Below are 14,452 nucleotides of genomic sequence, written 5' to 3'. Positions count from 1 at the left end.
TTTTGCACCATTCCCAGTTCTCCATGCAATACGTGCCCTCCGTAATACCCACCACCTGGCTCCCCCAACCTCCCACCCCCACCCCTTCAAAACCCTCAGATTGTTTTTCAGAGTCCATAGTCTCTCATGGTTCACCTCCCCTTCCAACTTCCCCCAACTCCCTTCTCCTCTCCATCTCCTCATGTCCTCCATGTTATTTGTTATGCTCCACAAATAAGTGAAACCATATGATAATTGACTCTCTCTCCTTGACTTATTTCACTCAGCATAATCTCTTCCAGTCCCATCCATGTTGCTACAAAAGTTGGGTATTCATCCTTTGGGACAGAGAGAATCTTAAGCTGACTGTACGCTGAGCACAGAACCTGAGGCAGGGTTCAATCCCACATCTCAGAGATCATGACCCGAACCAAAACCAAGAACTGGAGGTTTAACTGACTGTGCCACCCAGGTGTTCCTCTGCCATTATTTTTAAAATAAGATTTCTACATCTCTCGCTTTTTCTGCTCTGTCTGGGAGCCCTGTGATGTGAGTGTTAGTCCATTTGATGTTGTCCCATAGGTCTCTTAACTTATCTTCACTTTTAAAAATTCTTTTTTCTTTTTGCTGCTCTGTTTGGGTGAGTTCCATTGCCTTGTCTTCAAGCTGACAGATCCTCTCTTCTCCTTCATCTAATCAGCTGTTGAACTCCTAACTGTCTCTTTCAGTTTGGTTATTGTGGTCTTCACTCTGACTTCTGTTTGGTACCTTCATGTGTTTTCTACATCTTTGCTGAAGTTCTTGCTGTGTTCATTTATTCTTCTCCTCAGTCTGGGGAGCATCTTTATGACCGTTACTTTGAATTTGTTTTCAGGTAAATTACTTATTTTCATTTCATGAAGGTTTTTTCCTGAGGTTTTATCTTATTCTTTCCTTTGGAACATATCCCTCTCTTTCTTCATTTAGCTCGACTCTCTGTGTTGGTTTCCGTAGTTGAAACAAATGCCTCTTCTGGCCTTGAAGGAGTGGCCTGTATAGAAGGCAAACCTGGTCATTCAGCCCTGTCCCGGTTCTTTGTTGTCTCTCAAACCTCTGTGCACGTCCAAGTAGCCTGTTATATTTTTAATAGCATCTGGTAGGTGAGGATGTGCCAAGACCTGCCAGTATACATAAGGGAGGATTTAGTACCTGGATTCAGGGTGTTTGGTAGCCAGGTAGCTACCCTTAGGTAGCAGCTTTTATCTTTCATTCATTCATTCATTCATTCAAAGTAGGCTCAGCATGGGTCTGAACTCACAATCCCAAGATCAAGAATCCTACTGACGGAGTCAGCCACATGCCCCCAGGTAGCACCTTTTGAAAGCATGCTAACATAGGAGTGCCTGGGTGGCTCAGCCGGCTGAGCATCTGACTCTTGGTTTCAACTCAGGTCATGATCTTGGGGTCATGAGATTGGGCCCCAGAGATTCTGTCTCTCTCTCCCCTATGCTCCTCTCCTCCTCCTGTTCTCTCTCTAAAATAAATCAATAAATCTTAAAAATATAAAAGCGTGCTAAATATACACAGTCCCATGGGGCCACAAGAGAATGCCCTGCTGCCCAGGTTATCTGGCAGTATCCCCTGGGCAGCAGTTGCAAAAAAACGGGACTCCAGACCAGTGTATAAACCCTTTCCTGGGAGATACTGGTCAATAGGAGCAGGGCAGAGGGAGAGCACCACGATGGCGTTCACAGCCTGTGTTTGTTGAGAGCATCTGTGGTCCTCTAGGTGCATGCCAGACCTGAAGCCCACCCTTTAGGGCAAAGCTCTGGGAGAGGAAAAGAGGCCACCTTCACAAAAGACTTCACAGAGAGGTGGGGCTGTGTGTCTGTCTGTCTCAGTATTCTCTCTGGGCAGTGCCATGGGGGTGGCACCCTGCCTAGAGCTGTCTCTTCAATTGCCGCAGTCCCATGGGACCCAGGAATGCAACACCTTGCCGCCCTCCCCAGCCACCTCCAGAACTGTATCACCAAGGGGCATCCTCTGGGCCCAGATGCAAAAACTGGGGCACCAGATATAAAAAAACAGGGCACCAGTCACATGTAAAGCCTCCTTCCAGGAGACCCTGATCCTCTGGAGTGTGAAAGAGGCAGAAAGCAAAGGGAGCGCCTACTCTCTAGGTCTCTGGAAAAGTTCATAGTCCCTTGATGAGAGTTTAACTAGACATCTGCCCTGCAGGCCAGAGCCAGTAGGCCTCCTTCGCAGAGAGACGGAGCTCCTGGGTCTGTTGCCTCTTGCTGTGCTCTGGGGGTGGTAGCTGTTTGCAAACTCTTTCTCCAGGGGATACAGTCCTGTGGGACCCACCGGCACAAGCCCCACTGGCCACCAGGACTAGGTGGTGAAGAGCTGTCCCTTGTCAGCAGCTGCAAAAGTCAGGGCGACAGACAGGGGTGTGAGCTCCTTTTCGTGTGGCACCAACTGATACAGTCCCATGGAACCAGCGCAAGCCCCACTGGCCTTTAGAGCCGGGCAGGCAAGAAGCATCCCCCGGGGAGGTGGCCACAAAAATCAGGAGACCAGATACATGTTCATGTGGACGTACCGGGGCTCTGGGTCATGGCAACGGGAGAGCTTGACGCTGGCGCCCAGCAGGCTCCCTCCCTGGAGAGAGTTCCCGTAGATGCCAGGTGTGAGGGTTACGTCGGATGCCTGCCCCTTGGCCATTGTTTTCAGCTGGTGAGGCTTCCTCACTTTCAGCCCCGGGGATGGGCTACTTCTGAGCTGGGGTAGGTAAGTGTGTGTGCCTAAGCCCCGTTAAGAGCTGTCTTCCAGATTGTTACAGTCTCGCAGGTCTCAGGATGGGAGCCCTCTTGGTTTTCAAAGTGAGATGTTTTGGGGGCTCATTTCTTACTTGCAGGTTCTACATGTTAAGGTGGTTGAGGAGTTTGAACGCTTTGCTCCTTGAGGGGCAGCCCTGGGTTTTGAGTTTTCTCCTGGTTTTGGGTCTCTCTGCAGGGGTGGGATTTCTGGTCTGTCCTGCCTGCCAGATGTGGTGTTTTCTCATTTGCCTGATGTGCAGTCCTAACTCTACCAGCCTTTAGATTTTTGAAGGAGGAAATGGTCCCGTATGTAGCTGTAGACTTAGGGTGTTTGTGGGAGGAGGTGAGTTCCGGGTCTTCCTCCATCAGTGACTTGAGCCACCAGGCACCCATGCATCACTGTCTCGAGCTGGAACCCCACGGTGTAAACTTTTGATACTATTTTTATTTCTTTTTATTTTATGATCCACAATGTCTATATGGAATTGGGCAAAACTTTTTTCTCCAAGTTAGGGTCTCTCAACCCCTGACACTGGGGCTGGATAAATCTTTGTTATGGAACACTGTCCTGTGGATTGTAAATCTTTTGGTGGCATTTCTGGCCTCTATCCACGATGCCTGTAGTACCCACCCAAAACTCTCCAGACGGAGTCAGATGTGCCTTAAGGGACTGTGCTGTTCCCCTCACTCCTGCCCCTGGAGCGTCACTACTGTCAGTCTTACAGACTGCAGCTTCCCAAACCGTGTGCCCTGGAACCCGCAGGGGTGTTGTGAGGACGCAGATGCTGGTGCAGCAGTGGGAGGCCGGCTCGAGATTCCGAGTTTCTAACAGGTGCTCAGGCATGCGAATGCTGCTGTCGGAGCTCCACACTGAACCGCACGCTTGTAGACGTCCGCTCGTTCATATCAGTTGGGTGAATTTTCAAGAGGAGCCAACGGCAATAATTACAGAAATAGTAGTGAACTTTGAGTGCACTCTAGCCCAACAATGTAAGACCGATGGAAACTCAGAGAACAAGTTCCGTCCCTCCATCCCCACAAATCACAGCTTCCTTTCCTTTTCTGCCTGTCCTTCCAGCCCTAGTGTTCATTTATAATCCAACAACTCTAAGGGTGATGTTTGCCAGAATCTTACCAAGTTCACCCAACGGTCACGAACGGAGGCAACCTTGTGTCCCACTGGGTGTTTTGAGTTAGGGTGCTGTGAACGTTCTAGCTCCAGAGAGCCCTCTTGGCCTGCTGAGAGGTTAATGGTATTAAATTCAGACTGCGAGCTTGGATCTGCTGATGCTCAATCTGTCTTTTGTGTGGGAAGGTGCCCATTCTTGAGAACTATTGACTGGACCTAAATTCAGCATGGCTGGAGGTCGTTTTCTTACTACAGGTGTTCTGAGAGTCCCAGAAATAGGTTAGGTTAGGGTTATTAAAGCTTACCACTTACAGAGAAATGTTGTCCTGTTCTTTTGTTCTCAGAATCAATAGAACATGTAATGAAAATCCTGGAGTGAAAAAAATCCCCTGCATTTTATCCGGAACCCTTAAAATAGTGATCGGTAAGCAGACTCATTTGTCACATTGAGAATGTTGGATACAGAACACATTTCTTCTCCTCTGCAAAATAATTGATTACGTTCAGTGCTTGATCTTGCTGTTGCTTAAAATAACCCTCTGAGAATGGCTGCAGAGAAGATTCTTTTGAAAAACGGAATATAAGTCACTTTCTGCTGAATTAAACAATACCAGGAGACTTGGAAGAGTGGATTGACTGCCCCAGTAATGCCTTAGTCACAGACTGGGGATGCATAACACACTGTAGGTCACTTCTGCAAGCCTCATTGGGGGCATTCTCTTATTTCATCCTTGTGGCAGCCGGTGACGAAGAAAGGGGGGCTCTAGGCAGTACCCAGCAAAATTTAAAACATGTATACCCTTGACTCAGCAGTTCTAGGTCAGTGGCATAGAAATCCTTGTATAAGTGTGGAAAATAGATGTAGCAGGATGCTGACACAGCATTTTCCCCATGGTAGCCTGGTTAGAAATAACCCGGGGTTGAAGGCTGTATGATTGCCCGTCAACGGTAAAAGCTTAAACTATAATAGACTCATAACTCAGGCCACTTCGCACCATGTGAAGGAAGAGTGGGGAAGGATAGGCTTATACTGACGTATAGGATGGCGTGCAAACAGCGGTCACAGAACTTACGAAGAGGAAGACATTTGCTCTTTGTGTGTGTGTATTTAAAAATGTCTATACGTTGAACTTCACAGCGGTTACCTTTGGAGGAAGGGAGAGGGGAAGGAGAATTCCTACTCGTAATGTGCTTCTGGTTTGAATCATGGCTATTTTTTTTAACTTTTTTTTTAAAAAAAGATTTTATTGATTTATTTGACAGAGAGAGATCACAAGCAGGCAGAGGCAGGCAGAGAGAGAGGGGGAAGCAGGCTCCCTGCTGAGCAGAGAGCCTGATGCGGGGCTTGATCCCAGGACCCTGGGACCACGACCTGAGCCGAAGGCAGAGGCTTTAACCCACTGAGCCACCCAGGCACCCCCATGTATTACTTTTGTAATTTAAGTATTATTTTGAGAAAAAACAAAAATGATCCTGGGTCCTAGTTCTACCGCTGCTACTCAGGTTAGACCAGTGGTTCTCAGCCTGGGGTAGTTTTGCAACCCCCATCCTACCCCCAATGCGGGGCATTTGGCAACAACTGGAGACATTTTTGGCTGTCACATTGTGCGGAGAAGCCAGGGAGGCTGCCAAACCTGTAGTGCACAGGACAGCCCCCATGACAATGACCGAGCCCCAAATACCCATGTCACAGAGCCAGGAACTCGCGGGTCAGACTCCAGGACTGCTGCCATGGTCAAATAGGCAGGTTGTGCACCTGACGGTATTGGGGACTGCTGTTCAGTGTGAGGTGTTGTCCGCACACCACAAACCTCACAATTGTGATATAAGGGAAAGTAAATATGGACATGTGTACCCCAGGAAGCAGGCACTGGTGCTTTCTCCTGTACTGTTAGTGCCCAGCATGGACGCTGACACATTAAACAGCCACTCAATGTTGGCTGAGCTAGTGAAGGAATTTAACTAGATACCCCACGTTAGGCTCTAATATACCCAGGTTGGGGCAGATGCTGAAGATTTAAGAATTTGCGGATGATAGCTAAAATTATGGCAGATGTTGTCTGTTAATTTGTCTTAAGGTGAGAATTGACAAAAGACTGCTAATACTTGTCATTCGTTTTAGAATACCATTGGTTCACTTTTTGATAAGAAAATCCTTATCTTTTTGATAGGAAAATCCTGTTTCTTCTTGGAGGAATGCCAGTAAAGGGCCCTATTGCATCTTATCTTCCTAGATAAGATTTTTAAAATCCTTAGCTATCTTTTTGGCTGTGTGCTGACTTTAGTGGAGAAGGCCTTAAAAAAATGTTACTTATTTTTAAAATTTAAAATTTATTTTTAAATAATCCTCACACCCAATGTGGGGCTTGAAGTCACAATCCTGAGATCAAGAGTTGCATGCCCTATGGACCGAGCCAGCCAGGTGCCCCTTAAAAAAACATTTTAAGCTACTGTTGGCACTGTCTGACCTAGTAAAATAACGTACTTTGTGTTTCACTCTATCCGTGTAGCAGCGAGACATCAAAGCTGAAGGTATTCTTTTATTAATGTTTTATAATGTAAAAATGCATATACACAAAATATTTAAGAATAATGAGTTGATGAGTCTTTTTTGCCATACACTTCACAATTTTAGACATCTGCCAACAGATACCCTTATTCATATAGATTAGAAGTTGTGGCGTATGAAAGCTAACAGCTAATTAGTGCCAGTGCTCAGATTAAGGCTCTCAGCTTTGTAGTTCTGTGTCCTATTCATCATTCTAAAGATTGAGGAGCAAGGTTACATTTTTGGAAAATGTATGTGGTTTCACTATTTAGTGAAGTCATTGTGAAAGTGAAGGTTTTTCGTAACACATTCTCCTAATTCCTCCCAACATGAGACAATTCTAGAGCAATGATATTCAGAGTTAAAATGGAATTTGTAAAACCCAAATTTAAATCCTTCAAAATGTTCATGGCATTATCCGTATTTGTACCTTTTAGGTATTCAGTTTTGTCTCCCCCTTGCTAGGTGTATCTTTACTTTGGAAGGATTGTCCCATTTGCGTTTAGTCTGGATCTTACTCTATTTTTAGAACAAGCTCCACTGCTTTGCTCCCTTTGTTTTTCTGAGATACTTTTCACAGGTTGACTTTCTAATTATTACTATTAGCTTTAGAGGATACAGACTTGAGGAAAGCTTCTCATTGAGCTGTCACTGCGCTGTGGCTGTGTTGAGAGCATCCCATGCGACCCCTCGCGCCACCTGCTGTTGCTGGGTTCCACCACCCAGAGTCCTCTGCAGGGCGATGACCTTTGTTGGGCTATTGGGGGAGTTTTAGTCAAAACCAGTTGATGTGCAGGCAGTGGTTGTGGGATCTCTAACTTCAAGAGGCTGTTTCTGGTGACTTGAGTCCTTAGGAGTAAACTCTTGCATCCCTGTGACAGTGTCTTCACAACTGGTGACAAAATTCTGAATCATTAGAGATAAATAGGACTTGTCGCAGGGTGCTGACCCATTTATTCCTTCATCTGCTCCACACACTGAGCACCGCTTGTGTGCCAGCGTGTTGTTAGGTGCCGGGGTCATGTGAACAAGACACCCCCTGCCTTTGGTCTACACCACAGTGGGGAAGACAGACCTGGATCAAATATAGCCAAGATTGTACCATTGCACGGCAGGTAAGGAACACGGTTTATACAGAGGAACCCAGTGGAGACTTTGGGGAGTGGGGAAGAGCCTTGAGGAAGTGATGCCTGAGCTGGGATCTGAGGCTGAGCAGGAGGAGGGGAGGTGAGGAGGGGAGATCATCTCTGGCAGGGTAGAGGAGCGCTCCTTGTTGGAGGGAACTGTGCGGTGGGCTTGAGAAGCTGAGCTATCAGTATGGCTGGAGCAGAGAGCAAAGGGGACAGTCATACCAGAAGAAGCTGGGCAGTATTTGACCTTAAGGATTCAGTCTGTCTTCCACAAGGAAAGCTATAGAGGAGTTTTAAGCAAGGGAGTACCACTGCATCTGTGTTTGGAGAGATGGCTTGGGTATCCACACAGAGAACCGACGGGAGGGGACTGAGAAACGATGCGGAGCCTGCTTGGGGCAGGAGGCTTGCTCTCACCCTGAGGAGAGGAGCAGACAGCTCATGCTAGGTTGGTGGCAGTCTTGGGGGTAGGGAATGGATCGATTTGGAAATATTTAGAGGTAAGCCCAACACTTTCCTGATGGATTGGCTGTGCGGGAGAGGGAGAAAGGATTTGCAAGATGACTCAGGTTTCAAAATTGTAACGAGGCACATGGTAGACCCACTGGCTGCAGTGGGCAGTACTGTCAGGGACCATTATGGTGAAGGTCACGAGTTTGGTTTTGTCCATGTGGAGTTTGTGGTCCCTTTTACTATGTCCGTGTTTCACAGAGACCAGATAATTGTGGCCAACAGAGGTTATCTGGTGATTGAGTGGTGCCGAGCTCTCAGGTGAAGGTTCTCAGCTTTGCAGTGTCCTCCCTCATCACCGTGCTGAAATTAAGGAGCAGGGTTACATGTATTTGAAACTACGTGTGGTTGCACTAAATGACTTGAATGGGAAATGTCCCTTGTCGCTGAGAGTTGGGACCTTCGGGTGTAGAACAAGAGGCGGGGACTGTGTGGGAGATTCGGATGCCCCATGAGCAGTCTTTTCTTAGGTTCACTTTAGTTCCAGTGCCCTTGGAAATGACCTTTTGAGGATTTTCTGGGATAAATATGTGGAGAACCAGAATAGAATTTCTAGGATCTCCATTGCTGAGTGCAGTTTTACAAGCCTCCTAAAAAATTTCTAAAAGTGATTGTTGGGTACCTTCAAACAGAAAATCTCTGTGAAAGCAGGGGTTGAATGTGTCTGTGCCAGCAGTTTTGAAAGACCATCTGTGGGACTGGTGTTTCTGAAAATGTGTCCTGAAAACTTCAAGTGTCTCTCAGATCTGTAGGTGGCCAGCACTGGAATTACATTGTTTTGCATACTGTTTGCAAACTAGAAATGTAAGATTAGTTATGTTTTTTCATCCCCTTTGGAAGTCCCATTGTGTTCTTAATATTTACCTTCAAAAGAATGTGCTCGGAATAAATCGAGTGTCTTAGCTGACATGTTAATGGTACAAAGTTCAGCTAGCTGTCACATGATTTAATTAATTGATTTAATGATTTAATTACATGATTTAATATACTTTACTTTAATGTACTTTAATATACTTATTTACTTTAATATACTTTAATATATATATTTAATAAATAATTTAATGATTAATAAATTAATCATCACACTATTTAATATGATTTAATAAAAATTAAATAAAATTTAATATTTAATATATGACATAATATAATTATAACATGATTTAATGATTAATTGACATTGGCTTATTTTACTTTTTTATTACTGTTGTGTTGCTTTTATCCCATTCTATAAAAAAGACCTGTGGCTAAAAGAGTGACAGTGACTAGTAATGTACAATTCAGAATTTTGCCATAAATATGTGTGCATATGCAGTCTAAGTCTGCATGTGTTGTGATCCATCAGTCTGCTAATACAGCGGCGTCACGTGTGCTCCCAAAGATGGAAAGCAAAACCACCATCACCTGGAAATCAGGTCTCACCCTCTCAGGAATCCGTTCCCCAGCGCCTGCGGTTATTTTATTGTGAGACTTCGTCAAACAACAGCAGCCCAGAACACACTTGTGACATTTTCAAAAGACAGTGAACTAGTTATTTCCTTGAATAAACATAATACTTCATAGTATGAAATTTATAAATTTTGTTACCAAAGTCAGAGAGAGACCAAGATGCCAGAGACATCAGTCCAAGTTGGATTAATTCTATGTGACAAGATTGGGTTTAATGTCTGCTGCAAGTAAGAATTCGCAAATCCAGGAACAAAATTATTCTGTGTGAAGAGAAAACAGAAATGACTAATAACAAAACCCCTTCATCAAGTGACAAATTGGATGTCATGTTAATAGCACGCCACGTGGGGACTGTTACTGTCCGTGTGTGTTCTGATAATTTGCTTTTTGGTCCGACAAAACCATGAACGTACAGCACGAATCGTCTTCTAGCTTCTTCGTGGTACATTTTGTTATTGGGAAGAAGAGCTGTTCATTTTAGTTTGGATTGCTTTGTGAGCTCTGGCGTGGATCAGAAGAGTCTGTTGAGAGCCGCTCTGCGGGCTGTGGCGGGGGGCATTGCTGGGCGAGTAATTGGGGTGGCCCTGGGGTGCCCGTCCACACACTGTCCCACTCGCAGGGAGCAGCTGGTGGAGACCATGTGCTTCCTGACTGGGTCAGTGTGGGACAGAGTACGGAGCTGAGAATAAGAGCGTGTCACAGGCACCGACTGTGTCCCTCAGCCGCCTCGAGACAAAACGGGCACCGGGGGGGGGGGTTAGCCTGTGCTTTTCCACCCTGAGACACCCTGATGTTCCAGGGGGCAGGTGCTCACCCCAGCCCTTCAACTTGGGGGATTTGAGAGGTTCGTTTCCTTGTGATACTGACAATGCCATTTTCTGACTTCAAGCGTTTGCAGGTAGCCGAGCACACTGACCCAGTCTTATCTTGAATAGGCAGAGCTGGGCATTTGAAGGGCAGAATGTGCTCTTCCCCCTTGACAAAAAGGAGTCAAGGTCAGAAAAGGAGGTAGACAGAAGTGATGGGGAGGGCAAATACACCAAATTTAAACAGTAATTCTCAAGCAGCCACACTCTCCAGACAAGCTACAGGTTTCTTAAACTTGCCCACAATTAATATGTGCTCTCCACGCAGGCCAAGTGCAAATTTTTGGTAAATGTTAGAAATTATTTATTAGGATAAAAGTGAAATAGTGTTTTTACTGAAGAATTGGACCTTAGTCATGAGCTATGGCGTGGTCATCTCGCACATGTAGCTGTTTTCTTTGCCGCATATAATCATACAGCTAAATAAATTCAATCTTTGATTGTTTTACAAAAATAGAGTTTTTTGTAGTTTCTTTTTTCCCTTTACCAGTACCGCATGGAAATCCCTATAAGCTTTTGGTTGTGTCTCATCAGGTTTTTATTTGATGTGACTTATTACAAACTTCCTTTTTTGTTGTTTGAAAGTTTAGATGTGATAGTTTCAATTAGAGTTTTTTTATTTTTTTATTTTTTAAAGATTTTATTTATTTATTTGACAGAGAGAGATCACAAGCAGGCAGAGAGGCAGGCAGAGAGAGAGGAGGAAGCAGGCTCCCCGCCGAGCAGAGAGCCCGATACGGGACTCGATCCCAGGACCCCGAGACCATGACCTGAGCCGAAGGCAGCGGCTCAACCCACTGAGCCACCCAGGCGCCCCTCAATTAGAGTTTTAAAAAATAATTGTTTAAGAGATTTTAAAAATTTATTTGACAGAGAGAAATCACAAGTAGGCAGAGAGGCAAGAAGAGAGAGGGAGAAGCAGTCTTCCTGCTGAGCAGAGATCCCGATGCAGGGCTCGATCCCAAGACCCTGAGATCATGACCTGAGCTGAAGGCAGAGGCTTAACCTGCTGAGCCACCCAGGGGCCCCCATAACCATTTTTTTTTTCAAACTGCATCCAGCTTTATTAAAGATACTTTTCATAAACAATCATGGTATTTCAGGCAGGACATGGGCAGACGATCGTTAACAGTATACAACAGCTTTCAAACTCCCTTCTTCAATGGACTACCACAATCAGAAAGCCTCTATGAAACCCAGTGCAGTCTTCATGTGATGCTCGGAGCAGGGAGGTTTAGAGTGAGGGCGGGAAGTTCACATTTAGCATGTTGTTTAACAACTTTTCACAAGCCGACCCTGACTTTCAGGAAATGAAATGAAAATGGCAGGATTATCCATCTGAAGATCCATGAGCTTAAAAAGGAACTCTTTTGAGGGATGCCATCTCAGTGGTGACACTTAGTCAAGTCCAGATTGCCTGATATACTGGGAACCATGTCTTGGGGGTCAGGTTCCAACAGATCTCTGGGTTTAAGGGAGTCAAGTCTATGTTGAAGGCAGAGAGGGAGAGGAGGACATAAAAACTGAATTTTAGTTTTTTCCACACCACCAAGGGATTTGTGCCCAGGCGGCTCATGTGTGTCAATGTCAAGGAACCCCTCCTCCTGGGAGCCAAGAGGAAGTTTCTCAAAACTAGGAGGGAAAGGTGTTTTTCCCCTTGTGTCCATCTAGCCTTAGAAACATTCTATTAGTGACATATGCCCTTCCCCAAAACAACAATGAAGTGTTCTGTGTGCTAACAACATAGCTTAAAAAAAAAAGTAAAACAAAACTCTGCATTTTTATAAAACTTGATAAAAATGGTATTTCAAACTGTATAGTCACCGGAAGTACACAGTTATCAAAGATGCACACCCTTCACTTGGCATCTCCAGCACCTCCGGCTTTCCGTGCCCGGTCTGTTTTGGCGTCTCCGTTTTCTGCAGGGTTATTCCCATCCTTGCTGGCGTCAGCTTTCCCCTTTGTCCCTTTGGGTACCTTCTCTCCCTTTGCTGGGGCCTTTTTAGACTTGGGCTCTGGCTTTGGAGGAGCAGGTTTAGCAGATAACTTTGCAGATCTTCTGTGTGGCTCGTCCTTCACCTTGGCTTTATCTCCTTTAGCATCCCCCTCGGCCTTTCTCCCGGGATGGTGGCGACGGCGGCGGGACGTAAGCACTGGACGCGGGGATGCAGCGCCGCGCGGGCTTTGGCCGGTCCACGGGTCATTCTCGTCTCTTCTTCACACTGCTCCCTATAACCACTTTTTAAAAAGATTTTATTTATTTATTTCAGGGACAGAGAGTGCACATGCAGGGGGTTGGGAGAGGGACAGAGGGAGAAGCAGGCTCCCTGCTGAGTGGGGAGCCCAACGTGGGACTTGATCCCAGGATCCTGAGATCATGACCTGAGCCTAAGGCAGCTGTTTGACTGACTGAGCCACCCAGGCGTCCCCATGATGACCATTTTTAAGTGTGTGGTTCAGTAGTGAGTGTTAAGTGTACTCACATAGTTGTGGCACACATCTCCCGGAACTTTTGTTTTTATCTTCCACTGAAGCTCTCTACCCGTGGAACAGAAACTCTCCCGCTGCCCCCTCCTTGCTCCCATCACCACATTCTACTTCCTTCTCGGTGAGTTGACCACTCAAGAGACCTCGTCTGAGTTTGTCTTTGTGACTGGCCTATTTCCCTGAGCACAATGTCCTCGGGCCTCGTCCACGTCGTCGCAGGTGTCGGAGTGTCCTTCCTGGTGGAGGCTGAGTGATGTTCCAGGCCGTGCATCCCCCGTTCTGTGTGTCTTCATCTGCAGGGGGACATCTGAGCCCCTCCATGTCTTGGCTGTTGAGAATGATGCTGCTGCACACATGGGTGTGCAAACACCTCTCCAGACCCTGCTCTCCCTTCTTTGAGGTGTATGCCCAGAAGTGGGATTTGTGGACGATATCGTAATTCTGTTTTTAATTTTTTGAGAAAACTCTGCACTGTTTTCCACATCACTGCATCATTTCACCTTCCCCTGACAGGGCACAAGGGCTCCAACTTCTCCACATTCCCTGCAACACATTTTCGGGTTGTTTACTTTTCACTAGTAGCCATCCTACCGGGTGTGGGTGACACCTGGTGATTCGGACTCACATTTGTCTGATGAGCAGTGATGGTGAGCGTCTTCTCACATGCTTGCTGCCATTTTAATGTCATTTTTTTAAAAGATTATTTATTTATTTGACAGAGATCACAAACAGGCAGAGGCAGGCAGAGGGAGAGGAAGAAGCAGGCTCCCTGCTGAGCAGAGAGCCTGACACGGGGCTTAATCCCAGGACCCTGGGATCATGACCTGAGCCAAAGTCAGAGGCTTTAACCCACTGAGCCACCCAGGTACCCCTTTAATGTCATCTTCGGAGAAATGTCTGTTTGCCCATTTTTAAAAAATTGGATTATTTGGTTTTTGTTGCTGTTAACTTGTTTTCTATTTTAGATATTAACCCCTTATGGGACATATGATATGTACATATTTTCTCCCATTCCCTAGGTTGCCTTTTCTCCCTGTTGATTGTGTCCTCTGATGTTTAATTTCTAAAATTTAAAAAGGTATTTATTTTTATTGAATGAATTTGACATGTGCCATTGCATAAGTTGAAGGTGTGCAGTATGATGCTTTGAGGCATTTCTATATGGTAATGGGGCGGCCATTGTAGCAGTGATGCTCACATCATGTAATTACCGGGCAGTACTGTTTTCTCTAAGCTTCACACTGTGCTTTGGATCTGCATGGCTTACTTATGGCTTGTTACAAGTGTGTCCCCTTGGGCACTAGCAGGCTTACCCTCTACCCATGCAGACAAGTTTTTGAGTTAGAGGTATTCCCATCTGTCCATTTCTGATTTTGTTGCTCATGTTTTTGTTGTCATAAAACCAAGAAATCACAGAGCACAGTGTCAGGAAGCTTTTGCCCTGTCTTCTTCCCAGGGCTGTCCGGTTTGAGTTCTCACATTTGAAATCCATTTTTGAGTTGATTTTTGTATATGGCATGGGGGGCAGTTAGGGGTCAACTTCTCTTGTGTGTGGGTAT

At 45.7% G+C, this 14,452-nt stretch overlaps 2 protein-coding genes across 3 annotated transcripts in view; one reads left to right on the top strand and one right to left on the bottom strand.

Moving 5' to 3' along the window:
- The window catches only part of CHRNA5 (cholinergic receptor nicotinic alpha 5 subunit), a 46,814-nt gene that overhangs the window by 11,622 nt on the left and 20,740 nt on the right, over nt 1-14,452 (top strand). Inside the window, exon 1 of one of the 2 annotated variants that reach the window (XM_059179760.1) lies at nt 4,256-4,330. The exons of the other annotated variant lie outside the window; for it this stretch is intronic. The gene's annotated coding sequence lies outside the window, so the exon portion shown is untranslated. Of the gene's footprint in view, nt 1-4,255; nt 4,331-14,452 lie in introns of those variants that run through there. 2 annotated transcript variants of the gene reach the window in all.
- Nucleotides 12,190-12,906, bottom strand: LOC131837295 (non-histone chromosomal protein HMG-17-like). The gene is made up of 2 exons (XM_059183455.1): nt 12,890-12,906; nt 12,190-12,618 (listed from the first exon to the last, which is right to left on the bottom strand). The coding sequence occupies exons 1-2, from the start codon at nt 12,904-12,906 to the stop codon at nt 12,264-12,266; spliced, it is 372 nt and encodes a 123-aa protein (XP_059039438.1). The 3' UTR covers nt 12,190-12,263.

The sequence above is a fragment of the Mustela lutreola genome, chromosome 7 (genome assembly GCF_030435805.1).
Source record: "Mustela lutreola isolate mMusLut2 chromosome 7, mMusLut2.pri, whole genome shotgun sequence".
NCBI lineage: Eukaryota > Metazoa > Chordata > Mammalia > Carnivora > Mustelidae > Mustela > Mustela lutreola.
Note: the sequence above shows the minus strand (reverse complement) of the source record. Positions and strands in the feature narration are given on the sequence as shown.